The sequence below is a fragment of the Schistocerca piceifrons genome, chromosome 3, assembly GCF_021461385.2.
Source record: "Schistocerca piceifrons isolate TAMUIC-IGC-003096 chromosome 3, iqSchPice1.1, whole genome shotgun sequence".
In the NCBI taxonomy this organism is placed as follows: Eukaryota; Metazoa; Arthropoda; class Insecta; order Orthoptera; family Acrididae; genus Schistocerca; species Schistocerca piceifrons.
In genome coordinates, this window is record NC_060140.1 from 517,787,170 (window position 1) to 517,807,530 (window position 20,361).

The 20,361-nt window shown below is 42.6% G+C and overlaps 1 protein-coding gene across 1 annotated transcript in view; it reads left to right on the top strand.

Annotated features, from left to right (window-relative positions):
- Window positions 1-19,666, top strand: part of LOC124788702 (G1/S-specific cyclin-D2-like) — a 58,385-nt gene extending 38,719 nt beyond the window's left edge. Inside the window, exons 3-5 of the mRNA XM_047255981.1 lie at window positions 4,586-4,745; window positions 16,079-16,224; window positions 16,387-19,666. Coding sequence (XP_047111937.1) covers window positions 4,586-4,745; window positions 16,079-16,224; window positions 16,387-16,617 — 537 coding nt within the window. The 3' untranslated portion in view covers window positions 16,618-19,666. The remainder of the gene's footprint in view (window positions 1-4,585; window positions 4,746-16,078; window positions 16,225-16,386) is intronic.
- The last annotated feature ends 695 nt before the right edge of the window (window positions 19,667-20,361 follow it).

A 20,361-nucleotide genomic window follows, 5' to 3' on the forward strand; every position in this document is an offset into this window, starting at 1 on the left:
AAATTTCGGAGTTATTTATGCACCAACAGAACTTTACTCAGTTAAAGCTGTGTGCGTGTGCACTGCTTATCGTCGTCGTCATCATCATCGTCGTCATCACCATCAACTTCTTCTTCTTCTGCACTTCAGGCGTTAGGCATTCTGCCTGTTGTCATACTCATCTTTCATTCGATCTTCCTTGACATCTCCCTTTAAGTTGGTATCTTACGATTTCGGGAGGTAATTTTTGGCTATTCATCCTGTTCATGTATTCATTTCATTTCCTAATGCTCGTGCACATACGAGCTCCTTATGCTCCATCAAAGAATAACACAGTCCGTAGCCAAAACATACCCCTACCATCTAGTCCAAGAATCGAACATCTTAGGTACGTATAGGATCACACGACAACCGCCCCGATTAACGACGATATACTATATATACGTGGTCTGTAAGAGGACTTTCGGCGATGTGCCGGATCGCAATAGCTGAATGCAATGCAGATGCAGGATCTGGATCCCGCAAGGCTGTCCCGACGGTGTGGCTGACGAAACGCGAGCGCGTCACACTGGCCGTGTTCGCGCGCGGCAGATGCCGCCCGTCAGCTGTTACTCGGCGCCGGCGCCGGCGCCGGCCGTGACGTCAGGGAACAATTGCACGTAGGGTGAACGTCCTGGCGGCGTCAATGGGGCGTCGTCGTTGCCGCCGCCGCTGGCCGCTGTTTGCCGCTACCCACCGCCGAGTTATCTGCCTCCCACGCAAGGTTATCTTCGCCGCCGCCGTGGAATTTCGCCAGCCACGGCAGATGCAAGAGTGCGCCTGCCCTCCGTTCTCGGTTCGAACTTCGCGGAAGGGATGGGGAAAAACTGACCGGTAAAAGCAGATACCGGTATTTTAGTTCCGAATAACCGGTATATTTCAGTTTTTGTTTGGTCTCTTAAAATATATGCTTTTTATTTTTTGCTAACAACCGAGTAACAAAACCGAAATATCAATTAGCCACGACAGCCATGCTAAAGTTTTGGTTTTTAATAAATATTATTTAAAAAAAACAGTTAATTTTTATTCGTATAATTTCCATTGATTTGTAATATAGTGTTACTATAGAAATTGGGGAACGTGATCAGTGCTGTTTTAATAACAATGCTGACAGAAACGAGCAACAAACAGATGGTACAGCATTGCTGAGACAATGTACCTACTGCCGTGGCGTTGGGTGTGCGCGTACTTGCAGTGTACGAGACTTACCCCATATGATAATTTAACGGCGTCATCGTCGGACATCAACTGTATTACAAAATGACACCATCCCTAGTCTGGAAGTATTTTACAAAGTGCAGCATCGCTGAAGTAAATTGCTCCATTTCCTTTAAAAGATTAAGAACGAGAGGAGCCTCAACAAACTTTCGACTAAGGAGGAAACTTATAATTCAACAAGTCATTCATAATTTACAATAAAAACTGAAATTAGTTGATCTGTTGCCTGTGTCTACGTAATATGCCTGCTTGTAACCCTTCAAAACGGAAATGTTAAACAATATAGCACTGTAACCTCAGTTTTCACCCTTTAGCACTCACTATTCCTAATACCCAAATAGTGGTACGATCCTCGATTGCAGATTTTTAAAAAATTAGTATCAGTGGGAGATAGCGAACGGTCGACGGACTAAGTTTCCTTTTTATTTTTCCATTTAACTTAGTATTTTAATTCTATGTGTCTTGAAACTGAAAGAGTCAAAAATTTTTCAATATTTATCGATTTCTACGTTTATTCAAGGAAATAATAGGAATAAAAAATCGATAATCGATTACTTCAGAAACTGACTGTTTCGAAGGGTTTTTAACACCCAGGCTAAGCTAGCGCTGAGAAAAGCGATATAATGAAAAGCCGGTCCTTTGAGCGTTAACGACATCTGTACGTCGCGGCAGCAGGCCGAGAAAGTGAGATACTATGACGTCATTTTCGTTGACCGTACTCAAGCTCTACTCCTGGCAAGGGATTGCATCTTCACGTATGCGGCATTCATACCGTTGGAAATCGTGATTTTTGATGATCACAAGGATAAACCGTCCTCGACATCCAAAACCACCAGATATCAATATTATCGAGTCATTTCGGTCGGCGTGAAAGAAAGGTAATAGAACGCCCATTACATTCATCTAGCGAGTTGCAATATAGGCCTAGTCGCAGCAAAATTGAGACAGTGACAGTGATCCTGAAAAGCATTTATGTCTTTATTCCAATTACGCAACATATAACGGTCCTATACAACAGATAATAATAATAATAATAATAATAATAACAATAGTAATAGTAATTTCGTGCGGCTCGATGGCTGGGTGTAAATTTTTCAGTTGAACGCAACTTCTGCCACTTTGGTGTCCCAAATCTACTCCAGTTATCTAAGCAGATAGGGCATGCAACTGTACGTGTAACCCGAACCACGTATCGTTCCTGCCCACTCCTTACATCTTGAGGAGGTGAAGGCTACATTAACCGTAGCAATACCGACTCATTTTCCATAAAGCCCATTACCAAGGATGGGTGGGGGTAGGGGGGGGGGGGACTTTATGCTCACCCTAAAATTCATTAACTGTTGTCGACTTACAACATACTTTTTAAAAGAAGTACTTATGTGTAAGTAGGGTTCAGAACCCGATAATATAATTTAGAAGACCATTAGCAATATCTACGCATTTTCAGTAACTTCTACTACTAAGCTGGGAGTGCTATATGGTCACCACAATAAAAATTTAAAAATGAAAATTGGGTAATTCTTGCCTTCTACTTACAGCACAGTTTTTAAAGAGACACTGATGTGCAAGTAAGGTCCTGAATCTGAAAATACTGAATATCGATTTATTTATGGAAAGTGACATCAGTATTGAGACTTAAATTTTTTGGGTTAAGTTTAACTGAAATAAAGCATTTATAGATTCTGATATAAGTGTTCAGTAAAAACAACACACATTTTTTCAAAATTTTAAAATATTAAATAACTGACTAAATTACAATGTTTTCAAAAGGTGGACATAAACTACCCCCCCCCCCCCCCCCCCATGTTATTGTGAAGGTTAAAAGGCTGAAAATTGCCGTGGTCGGACCGAGATTCGACACTGTAATCTTTCGGTTTCCATGCGTGCACTTTTGCAGCAGTTACTGGAATTATTTTCTTGTCAGTTTGTAGGTACATTTCTGCACTTGTGGTAATCCTCGCGTGACAGTGCTGCATAAGTCAAAACAACGTGTCGCAGTCCGCTGAAAAGAGATGGACTGCGCCATGTTGCTTTGGATCAGAATGTCAAAGTTATTGACAGATAGTTGTTTACAGGAGAGATACCATAGTAAAGACCAAGTAGGAGATTCAGCTTGCGGCCGATAGCGTAAGAGTTGTGATTTGTTTGCATTGATATTGTGACATATTTATTTTACGCGACGGAAGTCCTAGACCAACTGTGAATGTGCACAGAAAATACGTACGTGATAAGTCTAGTATGGCCTCCTAAGCAAGCCCAAAAATGCACGCTAAAGAGCAGCAAGTGTATGTATATACGAGGGTCGTTCCGTAAGTGCCGTCATTGTTTTTCGCCACGGAAACTTTCTTGCCAAAAAGAAATACACCAAGACATTATGAACGACACACTTTGCGCTATTTTTCTACGTTGTTGACACGGACATTGAGGCATTTGTCGTAGCGTTCAATCAGTTTGAAGAAACCACTCTGGTAAAACCCAGTGCCCTGCGACGCAAGAAACTGTCGCACAACCTGCTGCAATGTTTTTTCATTCGTAGATTGGAGGGATGCCCACTTCGACCTTCAGCCCCCATACTCTGCCTTCCTTCTCTGAACATGCAACACCAGCAACCAACCATTTGACGAAACATGATCTCTTCACCATACACGGCCTGTAGGTTTTACTGGACGACGGACTATCTAGTCATGTCCATTCACATCGGATAGCAGCACGAACTTCCATTGGCGACCACCTTGTCAGTGCACGTGGACCTGCCATCGTGATGTGTACCCGAGTAACCTCGGGCACGTCAGTCTGCTGCTACATTCTCTTCTTCGGAGCTCTGCGCAGCCATCAATCGTCTTCTGCTGAGGCACCGACCGTTCGTGAACCAGCAAAGGGTGTGGATTCGTATGACGTTTGTTTGTGTCACCTGTGTAGCGCTCTCAAAAACGACGACGAAACCTTCGCAGTGTCCCCAGAACAGAAACGCCAACCGCAGTAGCCATATTTTGCGAGCAGACAAACGTGAATCGGCCAGGTCGCCCCCTTTCCATGGTCGACTGTCAATCACTTTTTTTGAGTATAGAGGCGTTATGTCGCTTTGGTACAGTGACCCAGGGGTTTCACTGCGTACCAGGACTGCAGACGCGAACGTACAAACAAACCAATGATCGCATAACCTTATTTTCTCCAACTGATACTTCACGACTACTCTTCGCATCAACGAACTGGGACTGGTGCATTGCAGAGACTGCTGTAAAGTTCAGCTGACAGCGGTCAGGCTTTTTGTTTTCTGCCTAGACCATATAGCATTTGGCCGGAGCTGAGAGCGCGCGGTGTACAGGTGCGTGTGGTTGTGTGTGCGCAGGACTTCGAGTGGCTGGTGCTGACGAAGCTGAAGTGGGAGCTGTCTGCGGTGACGGCGCACGACTTCCTGCCGCACCTGCTGGAGAGGCTGCCGCTCGTCGCCTGCGACCTGCACGCCGTGCGCCGACACGCCCACACCTACATCGCGCTCTGCGCTCGCGGTGAGTACGCCACGCCTCCCTCTGCTCATGCCCACAGTAGTAAGGTTAGCGCCATTCGCTGGTAATTTTCATGCGCGACTGATGTCGGTGTTGCGGTACACCTTTTCAGGCCCCTCTGTGACTGGGTGATCACGCTGATACCGAGGACGTACTGTAGAGGTTAGCTAAACTGAAGCTTCTTATCGCCTTTGTTGTGTACAGTGGCAGTACATCGACTCCCGTGTATTGTCACGCTCATATAGGCGATAAGAAGGCTTAGCGGATGCCGATGATGTTTTGAGCCATCTACACAAAATATATATGATCTTCCAGAGGCATAGAGAGGCCTGAAGATGTACTACAACACCGAAAAAACCATGGTGTCATATTTACTACGTGTAACATCCACGAATATTCACCAGAAGGTACGGAGACTAGGAATCACCAGACAGGCTGAAACGAGGTGCTGCCAAAATTTTCTGTAATATCCCCATAAAACTCAGAAACTTCATGTTGCATCTTAATTTCCACCGTCATCTTCAAAGTAGTCTCGTCGCGCTTATAGACAATGCTTACAGCGATTTTCCCATTGTTTCCCATTACTGGAAGTCTGTCGGCTGAATATTCAAAACAATTTGTGATTCCGCCCTTTCGACTCCAGTTTCAGTTTCTGGAACAGGAAGAAATCGCAGGTAAACAGATCAGACGAGTAGGGTGGGCGAGCGAACAGTTGTCGACCCCAGAAAGGGTTACCAACGAGGCATTTTCGCACTCCTTACCTCAGTAAGTACGGTGATAATAGCAGCAGTTCTAGCCAGTTTTCACGAGGTTTCTCCTGGGAGCAAGGGGAATACCAGATTGTTCCATATAATCCCCTCTGTTAAGTTCCTAAGTAGAAACATGAATCCACCCAAATTAGTCACGCACTTCCCAAATAAATAGAGTCAAATTCAGAACAAAATATAAACGAACGTAGGCTGCAAAGAGTCAGCGAGCTCGCAACCAGCCCACCCATTCCCCTAGTGATGTAAAAGTTCTTTATTGCCTGGCAGAGAGAACCCCACCCAGTCCTCCCATCGAGGCAGTACCTGGAATTGAAACCGAGTGCTCCACCCGGTAGTCTGACCCGCTAACCTCACAGCTACAGATGTGGACACATTAAGAGATCGCTACTTGTCGTATTATTTTATCCACTTCTCCCCAAATAACTAATGTTTGAAAATGCCCTGATGGTGACCATTTGGCCCAAGAACACTTTAATGCTGTCACACATTCGGAAAAATTTAATCCCCAATAGTTATCCTGAAAGGGTCGATTTCACTATGTGTATTCAAAGAAAGGGAAGGACAGAAAACGCTGTCAGGTCTGCCCTACCCGTGGTCGAAATCGTAGCAAGGGCGACGACGTGGCCAGAGCCCCGACCGCCACCATCATCGAGAACGCTGAATGGGACCCAGTGTGTCCCGTCGTGGAGAGAGACGGGCCGACAGCAGGACGAAGCGTTGGCGCAGCTGGCTTATGAATGAGGTGGCCGTGCCGGGATATTTATAGCCAGCGAGCAGCTATAGAGGGGACGGACGGAAGTCTGGATTTGATAGCCGGTATCGGCCGCGATAAGCGCTGCCGGCGCGGGGTGCGGGCGTGGCCGGACCTAGGTCGAGCTCACTCCACATGGGGCCCTGGCGCAGGCCGCTGGGATCGCGGCGTGTCGGGGTCTACGGGATAGACAAAAGTGGGGCAGGGTGCAGGGTGGCGCAGAGGTTGTAGTATTCGGAAGGGAACATGCTCAGATGCCCACCTGTCCGTCCAGATTCACATTTTCCGCGATTTATCCAAATACGAGGGTCGTCCAGAAAGTAATGCACCAGACAACAACAATGATACGACTGCGAAATTTCAGGTATACATTATTTGATCTTTCCGGAACGCGCGCAAATTTTCCATTTCCTCCGACAGATAGCGTAGCTGCAGCAGTCTTTCAAAATGGCGTCTGTAAGTGATGTACGTTACAAGCAGCTTGTCGTCATTGAATTACTCATTGCGGAAAAAGAAACTGTTGGGAACATTCAGTACGTGTGCACTTTATGGAGCATCTTCAGTTGACAGAAATGCGGTTAGCCGCTAGGAAAAGAGGGTGAGGCCATTACGAGAAGGCGGTTCGACAGAGCTCCAAGACCGAGCGAGGTGGCGCAGTGGTTAGACACTGGACTCGCATTCGGGAGGACGACGGTTCAATCCCGCGTCCGGCCATCCTGATTTAGGTTTTCCGTGATTTCCCTAAATCGCTCCAGGCAAATGCCGGGATGGTTCCATTGAAAGGGCACGGCCGGCTTCCTTCCCCGTCCTTTCCTAATCCAATGAGACCGATGACCTCGCTGTCTTGGTCTCCTTCCCCAAACAACCCAACCCCCAACCCAGAGCTCCAAGATTTCCGCGTTGTGGAGGCCATCCACGGCTGTCACACCTGATAGGATGCAGCTTGCTCGTGTGCTCATTCGTGATACTAAGAGGCAGCATCTTTAATTCTGAAGCATATGTGAACACATTAACCAAACTCAAGAAGAGCTTCCAGCGACTTCGGCGCCATAACGACCCAGGCCTGCCTCACACGTTTGAGGATTTCGGAACACATCATCCTACAACCCTGATCTAGCTCCCTCATATTTCCTCTTGTTTGGGTCATTAAAGGAGGTCATTCGTGGAAGACATTCTGAGAATAACAGAGAGGTAATTCGCACGGTGAAGAAATGGCTTTGTGACCAGAACAAGGAGTGATACTAATATCGATAGGGCATACACGCTCGTGGTCTAGTGGCTAGCGTTGCTGCCTCCGGATCACGGAGTCCCGGGTTCGATTCCCGGTCGGGAATCCTCTGCCCGAGGACTGGGTGTTTGTGTTGTCCTCATCATTTCATCACCATTCATGACGTGGCTAAATTGGATTGTGTAAAAATTGGGACTTTGTATGGGCGCTGATGACTGCGCCGAAGTTGAGCGCCCCACAAACCAAACATCATCATCTCACGCCCTGTGTCTCGCTTGAGGAACGTGGAAAAATTAGATGTGTGGCAGAAACATAATTCTTTGTTGTGTGTACTTTTCATTGTGTTCAGTAAATAATTGCTGAAGAAAAATGTGGTGCATCACTTTCTGGGCGCCCCGCGTAGCTTTAGGCAATCCAGTTCAACGGGAATTACTGGCCATTTCTCAAATTCTGCTTTACTCAATTTGTCGCGAATGTGAATGTGTATACACAGCCAAAGAAAATACTTGGACACAAAGATCGCGAATTAAGGGCGAAGAAAAACGAAAGCGCCATTCTACAATCTGTCCTTCCAGCCGTGTTACTCCTTACTTAATCGGAATTAACCGAAATTTTGTAGAAACAAGACCTAAATTCACAATCCAAGCAAGTTTCAAAGACGGTTGTACGTTTAGAAGAGAAAATGTGGCAACTAGAACTGCATTTCCACTAGCACCGCATTTTCAGCATCGATACTAGAGTGTCTACATGACCAGGCAGAAGCGGTATTGGGAATACGATTGACGAAACCCGGTTTTGGGAGCTCCATGTAAGCGTAGTGACAGTTATAATAACCATCAACATTTACAAAAAACTGTTTTTTTTAACATAGAAATTAACGTATTACTTTGAAATAACGAAACAATACTTCTTCGCTATTGGCAAAAAACGGAAATGATTTTTAATTTGTAAATACAGAAATAATGAAATTTTTCTAGAGATATATTGAGAACGAAATTAATTCCGTCCTACCTTTTTTGTGGGAGACACGATGCTGCGTTAAACACAGTAGTAAATCCATCTCACCACCCGATACACACGTCTTGCATACAATCCACAAACAAATATTAATCCCGCACTCCAGGAACACATGTAGCTTGGTGGCTGATGCGAGTATCAGCATTAACGAAATTTCTGACTTCGGCCCGACCGTCACTTGTTTCAGATCGCTACCAACCTTAACCCAGCATACAACGCAGTGTAAATGGCATTGTTGACGTCATTCTATTTTGTCTTCGAAGTTCGATGTGCTGGGTTTTGTTTCGCGTGTCTTTAACTCCACGTTGGCAGCGAGAGACAGTTGTCGATGTCGCTCGAATAATTCGATTTGTATCGATTCAGCTAGTGCCCATCGGATATATAGATATATACACAGCAATAAGAGACGAAAACCAATGGGCACAAGTAAATGTACCGACAAACAGTATTTCAAAAACAACACATGAAGAGTACATGCGGACACGACATAACAGACATGCCTATGTGCAAAGTAACAACAATCTCCAGAGGGTGGACAGCGATACCCACAGTGACAGCGAAAACAGTGACAATGAGGAGGAACATAAGGAAGAAACCGAGATGTGGCAGTAAATAAGCATAAGGTGCTGGCGATCTAGTCAAGAAATCACCAAATGCTGTGCACGGACGGGCACCTGAAGTTAACACATAGGATTGGCAATAAATAGGTTAACCAATACTATTTCTCTACAAATAACCGTTTGTGTGTGTGTGTGTGTGTGTGTGTGTGTGTGTGTGTGTGTGTGTGTGTGTGTGTGTGTGTGACTGGCGGTCAACGACTGGAAGAAACCATTCCGAGGTATTCACCGTCAGTCACATTCAGTGAAGGTACTAACAAATCTCTCCTCTATCCTATCATCTGTTTATGTTCAAAAATGTTCAAATGTGTGTGAAATCTTATGGGACTTAACTGCTAAGGTTATCAGTACCTAAGCTTACACACTACTTAACCTAAATTATCCTAAGGACACACACACACACACCCATGCCCGAGGGAGGACTCGAACCTCCGCCGGGACCAGCCGCACAGTCCATGACTGCAGCGCCCTAGACCGCTCGGCTAATCCCGACGGGCATCTTTTCATATTCTTCTTAAAAAAATATATTTATATTTCAACCTTAAATTATTGTTATTTTGAAAAGTGTCATTCTTTGTAAATGTTATAGATAAAAGAAAAGAAAACTGTAAAAAGATGAAACACGAAAATTGTAAGATGTACGGCCTGTTTTAAAACATCAGGTAACAGGTCTATAATTTGCCAATAAATATGCTACTGCCCATCAGCCACTGCGAAGAGTAAAGGGGTTAGCCACAGTCCGTAGAGAGATCGGTGATTGTTTCCAGCAGTTATACGGAGGAGTTATTAGAAATTACTTACACGCAAGAGTTTTTGTGTTGACCGTTTTAAGTAAAATATATTGCGACCTATAGCGGAAAAACATCCTTAAGTGAGGATATGAAATGCAAATCATTGGAACATTCACTCTATTCATAAGAGTTGACTCTTCACGCATCTTCGAACCAAATTATATTTGTTGGTGGAAAAAATTTGGAATCCAGTAGGAGAGTTTGGTAGTCGCATTACAGAAATTTGGCAGACCTTCCAGGAGTGGACTTCGAGAGCGAGGTGGTGCAGTGCTAAACAGTGGACTCGTATTCCAGAGGACGTCGGTTCAAATGCCTGCCCTTCCATGCAGATTTGTTCTTTGCGATTTCTCTAAATTTCTTAAGATAAATGCTGAGATTGTTCCTTTGTAAATATACGATCAGTTTCCTGCGCCTATTCCTGTCTCGTGCTGCGTCCTTAGTGACATCGTCATCTTCGGGACATTGAACTCCATTTACAAAGAGGCAAAGAGAACAACTTTCCACCCATAACTGACAATCTCGAATGCCAGGGCGAGAAATTTTCACTTCGCCCTGGTAGAATGCTGAGCTGAGACGCAGCGCTACGTAGGAATAGTGCTACCAAGCGCAGATCTGGACAGAATTTTGCTACTAGCCGGTTTATCTGCTTCTGTATGTGAGTTGTCTGCCTACCATGCACAGCAAACCGGATCTTTAAAAAAGCAGACGGCCAGGCTCTTCAAGGTCTCGGCAAAGGTCATTGCATTCCCTCGGTAGGTGATACAGGCACTTTGGCGAGGAGGGAGATAAATGTGTGTGTGTGTCTGTGTGTGTATCTGTGTATATATGTGTGTATAGAGGAGGAATGGGCGAAAGAGAGGCGAGGGCTCCATTCAGTTCGCCGACCTCGGGCGCTGCGTCACCCGCTGGCCTTGGCAGATTCGCCAAAATTGCGCGCCACGAACAGCGCTACTGGCCGTGCTGGCGGTGTGCGACTTCACTGTCGTCGCTTCCAGTACACGTACTTACCTCCAGAGCGCTGTAGGGCCTGGGTTCGAAATGTTCGCGGCCCGATGCCTTCAACAAAGAGCTCGACTGACTCACCTGACACTTTTTTCCCCAAATGCCCAGTGCTCGGTCTGTAATCACTTCGATTCCAATTCGACTTTCGCGTTGTATCGTAACTTTTCTATTTTATAAAAGAATTGTTGGACATAAAAGCGCACTAAGGATCAAGCTTGTTGTGTCTCCTAAACAGGAAGTGTCAAGCACGATAACCTTTCTTTCGTCTTACACAGCGTGTCCCAGTTCCGTGTGTATGAAAAATAAAATTCGTGAGTTATGTGCATAAAGTCACTGTCTTTATTCAGAATAGTCTCCCCCCGAATCAATACACAGCTGAAATAGTTTTAAAAACGTTTTTGAAACAGTCACTTTAGTCCTTTTTTTTAATTGCATTTAGTGCTGCGGCACAGGTTCCCTGAATGCCCTTGAATCCACCTTAACGGAGTCCTTTCATTGTTAATTTCAATTTGGGGAACAGCCAGACGTCGGCTGGGGCCACATTCTTCGAATACGGCAGGTGATCCAAGTCTGCTATCCGTTTGTTGTCCAGACACTCGCGCACGTTCTTTACTTTGTTGGTTGGCTAGAGCGTTGTCGTGGAGGAGTGATCTGGACCCTACCTCTGTGTATTCGGGTCGAATTCGACGAATTCACTGACTGTAGTACGAAACTTGATGTTACCTCATTGCTCCACCTCCATTTTCCGACGAGTGTCAGACACGTTCGAAACCAGGACGCCTGCTGCCTCGATGATAACTAATGCGTTGACCTACACAGCTGTTGTTGAAACTTCAAGGCTCGTAATACCGCAGCTCGACACAAGATAGCACCGCAGTTGGGAATTTCAGGCTAGACATCCTAACGGAACTGAGACATTCTGTGTATTCTGGATGAATGAGGTTCAACTCATGCCGTCCTAATTCCGATTTTTCGTGGTTTCTCTAAATCCACCGTGTTCTATCCTTGAATACACCACAGGTACAAAATACTGGTCCGACCGATTCTGAAATGCTCAACAGTCTGGGTCCCTTGTCAGATCGAATTCATAGAAAAGAGAGAGAGAATATTCAACGAAGAGCGGCTTGCTTCGTCACGAGATCATTCAGACGGTGCTAGAACATTAGGGAGGTGATCAACAGACTCGAGTTGCGGACGCTACAAGGGAGGCGTTCTGAGTCACGGTTACGTTTACTGTTTCCAGGAAGCGTCGGACAACATACTGGTTCTTCCCAGAAACGCCCCGGGAAATGATCACGAGAAAATCAGAAAAAGTAGATCTCATGTGGAGGTTTACGGACAATTATTCTTCTCAAGCGTTATTCGCGACTGTAACAGGGAAAAGGGGGGGGGGGGATTTAGTGGTTCCAGAACGACCCTCCAACACATCTTAAACCTCAAGAGAAGACAGGACGTCAAATTTCGTCTTCCTCTTTGTTTACTCCTTCCCATACCTTTTGAACTGTACTTCTCCGGCCTCAGTCGGCCACCTCTGGCTGAATTTTGAAAAGTTACCCTGTTTAACTTATTCAATGTGTCAAATAGAAAGTAACGTGTGACAGTGCATTTAGTGGCCAAAAATCTCATTAGCGGCCGTTTCCTAGTGACAACATATATTGTAGACGAAAGTACTCTCAGCACCCACTCCAGGTACCTTCCCTTACTTCACACTTCCTTGCCTTGACTTAAAACCAATGATGCCAGATGGGCCACTACAGACAAGCTGTGGCGCCGAGGCTGCGGAATTGGCCACGGTGCTCAGAGAAGCTTTTCATCCTACTCCCGACTGTTTGAAGAGAGCGTAAGATACTAAATTTGAAGAGAAAAATTCCGTTTGAGCCGGAAACGTCATGTTGGGACAGTTACTTTTAATAGAGCCACATCCGATGGCTCTCCCCATCCTTTTCCAAATCTGCCTCTCGCTCAGAAACTCGTTTTTACTAGCGTGAAATCCGTGATGGCAGTGGGAAAGGTGGTACTAATTGCACACAGAGTACTGTGATTTGCGGGTAGCGGGGATTTGCCTGCGGCAGACAGATATGGCGGGCGCGCGGCAAGGTGAGGACGGGCCGCGGTGCTCGGCGCGGCCTTGGGCCGCTCGCGGGGCCGTGGGAACCCGCGTCGTGTCGCGGCGCCGCTCGACTGTGACGCCGCCGCCGCCGCCGGCTCAGTCGCCACGCCCGCCGCCCGCTCCGCCCACCTGCATCCGGCTGGCCTCCCCTCCCCTGCCCCCGGCCGCCGTCAGCGCCGCGCCGCGGCCCGCGTTCGTATTAAGTAGCGGGCCACGGGGTGACTCGTATAAACACGGGTCGCCAGCCCATCTTGCGTTGTCGCTCGAAGCGAGGGACCGTGTTCGCTGCGTTCGCGCCGCCTTCTGTCACGAAACAAACGATACGCAGGCGTCGTGTAGCTGGCGTATCTGTGTGACCAGCTCGCACGCTTTGAACTCGTATCTGCCAGTCTGCTCACGCCATTCTGTTCCGTATGTCGAAACTTGTGAAAATCATGCCAGGAAATCTTTACCGAGATTGGTTCTTTAATTCAAATTGGAAGAATAAGAGGATATTCTTCCTTCGAAAAGTACGATACTTCCTGTGTATCAAAATTAGCGGAGGGATTTTTCACACCGAGCCACTAGCTTAGTTCAGCGGCGAATGATATTTGGTAAACGAGAGAGTAGCAACTAGGTTATTACGCATTCGTATTCGGACACGATTCAGCCGGTGGTTAACAATTTTCTTTTGTAAAGTGTGCACTGCAGTATTGTACGTAAAGCGAAAGACAGTGAAACAACAAATCTTGCAGCAACGCTTATCTTGAAAGAGGTGGGAAAAGAGATCAAAGATAAAAAAGGTTACCCGGAATTATCAAAGAGATTCGAAAGGTAGCTACGATGTGTTCCCTGGAGAACTAAAGACCGAAAACTTTTCCACATGGACATTTCCCGAAAGTTGATTCAATTGTCTGTTATAGATTGAGTGCCGGTGGTGTGAAAATCTAAGTCTATACCTCCATACAGTCAGATTCTGACCCTGGCGGGTCTATTTAGACTAGGCAAGACACCTATTGTTCAAAATACTGTTTGACCTCCTCCTCGTCTGTTTTTCCAGCTGGTCATTCCGTTTGCCTTGCAGTACTTCAGCTGAATGCTCATAATCTACGGCACTGTATAGGGGATACTTCATATTATACTAGCACTACTGCTCAACGAAAGCAAGAACAAATTTTACTGACCTCTCTAGCGAGCCAAGTTGCCGAGTCACAAGGAACAGTATAATAGCGGTTGAACTCGAACTGGTGACAGACACTGTTCACTTCCTCGCCGTTAGCGGGGTTGGACCGGTGGGTGGTACTCGATCTGTCAGTTTTTCATTTTACTGTACGTTTTACTATACTAACCAGATGACTGACCTAGTGTGAAACAGCGCTTTTGCATACGGTACTACATGACACTCCAGATGCTTTACAGTCAACTATTACTAGTTATTCCTTCTCCTTTGCCATAAGCATATGAGCCACCTTAGCTGTTATAAAAGATCAAAAAGAGTTAAAAGCGGCAAAACACAATGCAAACAATAGTATGCAAAGCGGCGTATACTTCGGCAATATGTTTCTAACTATTTTGTTTACCGAGACATTGCAATCCCACTCAGATTCATGTGTGGGGTTCCTCGTAGTTGAAAATTGAGAAATATATAAAAGTACGAGCCGAAAAGTAGACTTAAGTTTTTTGCCTCTGTTTATAGTTCCTGAAGGTAATTCGGAACAGAATGGTTCCCCCTTTAAGTCTCCCCTGTATAACTCAGCAGTTGCAGAAGTGCCACAAGGACACAATTTGACAATTAACTTAACAGTTATACGGGTATACTGCTTCAAGCTTTAGCGTTTGTATTCGAATTGATATGAATAAAGCGACACAGTGGCATGTTATACAAATGATTTTATTTGAGCAGCAACGCTTTGAGAAACAATAATATGCAAATGCAATCGTTCTCCGGTTCATGTACGACCGCAATATTTTCAAAATCCGTTGCATTAAAGACTTACTTGATGTAACTAGCATCGACGCCTTCATTTGACAGAGTCCTTTTGAATGAATTTTCTGACTCGTATTTTTGTACAACAGCGTTTAGAAAATAATATATCGGTTTGAAGGAACTTCCGGTCCGTGAATATCAAAATTGTCCAGATTTGCGGTTTTGCGTGATTTTTCTTGTGCCCCCAAAATGTCAGGGGAGGAGGGTTCCTACAGAGAGACAACCGCGCTGCAACCAATGAAGTGTTTGCCGACAAAGGGTACCCAGACACTTCAGCCCAAGGACAAACGCTGCTGGTAATGTTATGATTTCGAGTCTAAGGCGCGGGAGGCCTGGTTTGGGTTGGCGGGTGACATCGCGCACGTACACTGCAGCCTGTAATGTCGCGGCTTGCTACGTGTTTGCCCACTGCAGAGCGAGAAAGATCATTGTCTGTTTGAAACAGCAGACTAAATAATTCACTATCCCTATTCACACAAGAGTAGCGACCAAATTTGGAATCCATGACATACCTCGCATTTCTTACGAAAGTAGCTATGAAGTGAAGATCGATACAATTAAATACTTTTAGACATTCTGTTTCTATAGGCTGAGCAATATGAATACCATACGTAAGATTATGGGAGCACTTTACTGCTTGTAAATGACCAATTTATTGAATCTCACTCTTCGAAAAGAACCTAACCATTACCCAATTTTTTAATATCATTAAGGTTTGATAAGACTAATCGGTCTAAATGATTGAAATCAAAATAAGTTACATGACGAATCTTACACATCTGAAGCAAATATTTCTTTTATTGTACAGTCATTTTATCAACCCTTCCAACAAGATATTTCTTGACATAATATTACAGAATAATGCTGCATGAGCACGATTTAAAATTTTATTTATTATCATAGACCAATGCTATACATTTGTAAGTCTGTCATTGTCTTTTTGAGTGACTGCACAATTTGTGCTATTATTGTTAAATTATTTTCAACACAACAACTTGACAGGATTGTCACTTATAACTGCTTGGTCTTTGTTCAAAGTCCTCTGTTACAGTTTGACTTATTTTGCAATGCTTTTTATCTGTTGCAGATTACAAGTTTTGCCGTTACTTGCCAAGTATGATAGCTGCATCAAGTATAGCAGCAGCACTGAACGGTTTAGGATGGACTACAAAAAGTGGATTCTCACTAAGTCAACTTCTGGACAGTCTTCAGGCTATCACCTCAACTGAAAGGGTAGGTGTTCCTTCACCAGAAATTTTTTATACAATTGTAACGTGACAGGTACGAGTAATAATGAGTAACTGGAGATCACGTGTTATATATAAATGACCTCTGTATCGCAAAGTAGTCTGTAAAATAAACTGAATCCCTGACAGTTGTATTTTCCATTCCCAGGATTACTTGCAAGTATGCTTGGACCAAATAGAAGGGATGCTCAGCGCAGTCGCTCCCGTAAGTGACGCAGCCGGGGCCTGCGGTGTGACTACGAGTGGCTCAAACCCTGCCACTTCCAACAGGCCTAGTGCTGACCATGCCGCAGCATCTTCATCGTCACCATCGGCCGACAAGATGCACGAAGCTGGCAAGGCCGGGACGCCTACAGATGTATGGGACATCCATTTCTGATTAAAAGCTAACACAATGCAACATGGTCAGGTGCAGTCAGGTCAACATTCCCTTCAAGCTTCAGAAGACTCTACGGACACTGAGTAAATAAGTGTTACTTATATGTTAAAAGAAAAGAAAGAAACAGCAGCATTATTTTGTATTTGGCCATGATGTATGTGGTTAGCATATCATTAGTTCATGGGCAGAAATGTAAAGGAACAGATCAAAATTTCACATGAATTTGTGTGTTATCTGAAGAACATCAGTTTTATTAGTAGTAACAGCCATTTTATTTTTCTTTGTAGTGCATGAAGTGACAACACGGCTGCATGGAAACACAGAACGTTATAATACCATGTGATATGTTACATTGCCTGTGATTTATTTCAATATGAATTGAAAACAAAGAACCGCCAGCACTGGAATACATTACCTCTGGAAGAAAGATGACTTGGGGGCTATTTGAAAATTTGTGATTGGCATCCAGTCTTTTCTTCCTGAAATAAGCAATTTCACTGGACATGTAAGGTGTTTTTAAAGAGAGCTCTCACAGAAAATGTAGTTTCTATTTATTTAACTGTACTGAAATTAGAAGCACAGGTAATTTTGTGCTTCTTACACTTGCATCATTTAATAAGACACTGGCATGAGGTATTGTAAAGATTAGCCTCGTATTCCCAGCTAGTGCTAAATTATAGCCGTCATTGCCATATATATACAACAGTCTTCATTTCCATGTATGTACAACAGTCTTCATTTCCAAATATGTACAATGGCCTTCATTGCCAAATATGTACAATTATTATTCAAGGAAACAGTAATGCAAGAAAGTGATTTTGACAGCTTTAAATTGTAGTGAACCTTTATGTCTGTCTTTCTGACAGCAGTCTTTTGAACTTGAGAATGCTGATGGAAATAATAAGTGCTTCATAGACAAAATGAAATTGCTTATTTCAAACTTCAAATTATGTGTTCTGTGTAAATGTAGGAGTATTCATGGTACTACCAGCATGAATGGGGAAGTGGGTGTCAGCCCGTGTTTCATTACATATTGAACTCTAGCAGCTGAAATTTCCTGTTTTTCTGTCACAATTAAACACATAGAACAGAAGCAGTGTAAAATACTGTTACAAAAATGGAATAGAGTACTATGAGGCAAACATAAATAAAAGATAATCCTAATTGTTGGTAAGGTGCTGTAGCATCTTATAGATATAATGAGGGAAGTCACAAGTCAATTCAGTTCCTTTAATAAAGTGCAGATTATGATTTTAGAACAGTAAATTTCTGTCAATTTTAAACTCAAGCTCACAAATCTTTTTGAATTAACCAATATTTCAACAAAGGTGAGCCCAAAAAATGAGGGGAAGGCAGTTATATACGCTTCTTTAAGTAACAAAGGTTAATTTGTATATTGGTAGAACGCTTAGTCAGTGATGGTTGATTTGTATATATAAACTGATGTACTGATGAATTATGTAAGAATGAGTGTGTGACATTGTTTATTTGTAACTATTCTACTGCATAAATATTATAATAAAAACAGTCTGTTGTTCCTAGAAAAAGAAAGTGGAATATTTTAATTAGTGATGTTTATATTTTATCCTGTTTTAATTCAGACCATGAAATGTATTGTACAGTTTTGAAAATAATGGGATACTGTAAATGTGTGGAAAATAGATTTATGTGGTTAAAAATGGTGCTGTTCATCAATACATGACAATTTAATTAGTGGTATTGTTTTTATAGTTCGTGAGTTTTGTATACTTTAGCAAGGTTCTTCAAGCCGAAGACCTCGATGGACCAGAAAAATAGAATCACCATAAATAAAATGTTATTCGTATAGTACAGAGAAATGAATTGATTTCTGTAATCCAAAAAAGATATTGTGTTTTGTTTAAAAGTAACATAAAATTGTTAGATATTTATAGTTATGCTGGACACTATTTAATGTGGTGTAATGTGTGTTTTAAATGTTAGATAATCAAATGTGATAAAACAATGATTTAAGTTAAATACAAGTCAGTGAAAAAAGACTGTCTATTTTACTTGAAACTGCTGTAAGTAATTGTGAATGTAATGTCTTCCAAATGAATTTCAGTAATATAACTTGTAAAGTACACATAGCAAACATTTGATTTTGGTACTTAAAAGTATTTGGGCACAGATTTCCATAATCATAGCCAATTTAGTCATTACATATTTACTTTTTGTTTATGTGATTCCCGGAATGCTGTATTAATATTATGGCTGTAGGTAATACTGGTAAATTTATGTATATATCTCAGCATTGCAAACATGTAATTGTAACAGAATTTTCACTTTAGGACACAAAGAGAGTAGAGAGCACAAATTATTTGTGTATGATTTTATCTGACTGTCATCAACTAAGAAGACATTAACACACATATCAATAGTCTCTGACGAGAGACAACGATTTGTATACAATTTTATAATTTTATTTTGCTCTCCTTACATGCCTTATTTCACAGCACAGTTATTTTATATCAGTATTGAAATGTGCTTCAGACGGATGCACATGCTAGAAAGTGGATTACACATATAGAAATTCCATAGCACATTAATGTAATTATCCTTTCTGAAGTACAACTTGTTTTCCTTATAACACATTCAGCAGCAAATTATGCAGTGTCATTCAGTACAATACGGGGATGAATGACATGTGATAGACAAATAAATTAAACCTATATATGAATAATTGTTATACAATGTATATAAAATACTGTTAAAATGTGTGACTTTGTAATTATTAACATGTGTGAGTGTTTGTAGACAGCAACTTAGCAAGACAGAATATGTTTAAAAGATATTTCTTTACAGATATAACAGGAATACAGAATCAGCCTCCAAAACCTCAGAATGTACACTTTACAGAACAGCACTACTGTAAAATACAAACATACCTCAAATGTTCTGTTTCATGTCTTTCTTTGAATTTCTGCAATTTTATAGTGAGTTATGTCATTTAAAATTTGTTAATACTTTGTAATATAAATATATATACATATATTTAAACAAGACCAATAAAAAACTATTTCTAAAATAACTGATGTGTTTTTGCTATTCCCCAATACTTTTTCAGATGTGTAGAATAATGCATTAAACAAATAAGAGACACACATCATATCAGTCATTTATCAACCATAGTGAAACATTGCGTAGGACTGATTGTGAAGTATGTCCTTTTTGTCTTGCCTGCAAAACTCTCCAAGTATATCTCCCATTAAACACTACCATATTTCTGTTGACAATATAAGACATAATTAGTTAAACAGCTACACTATTTCACAACAAAAATTTTCTACATCTGAAACAAAGTTGGTCATTAGTTATATTGTCAATCTAGTCATTCTGAACATGTTCTCAAATATTCACTTCTTTAGTAATCTTTGTGGATTTGCTGACATACAGTACTATAGGTGCTATAATTACAGCTAACATTCATCATTGGTCGTCCTCCATCCAAGAAATTCATCTTCACTAACCATAAAAAATAATTCCTATTATTTAATATATTTTCACTTAAACAGATTTATGAGATTTTATTAACTTATAGATTTATTCCCCTATATCAAGGATAATACACAACTTCAGCCCATTACCAATAACTGTGCTCACAATTTATTTATGAAGCTGAAAATTTGCTGAAATCAATATATCAGTCACACAGACCAACAGTATACGATATAATGCAATGAGACTGAACATTTTCCAGTGATTGTATATTAATAGGTTAAGAGC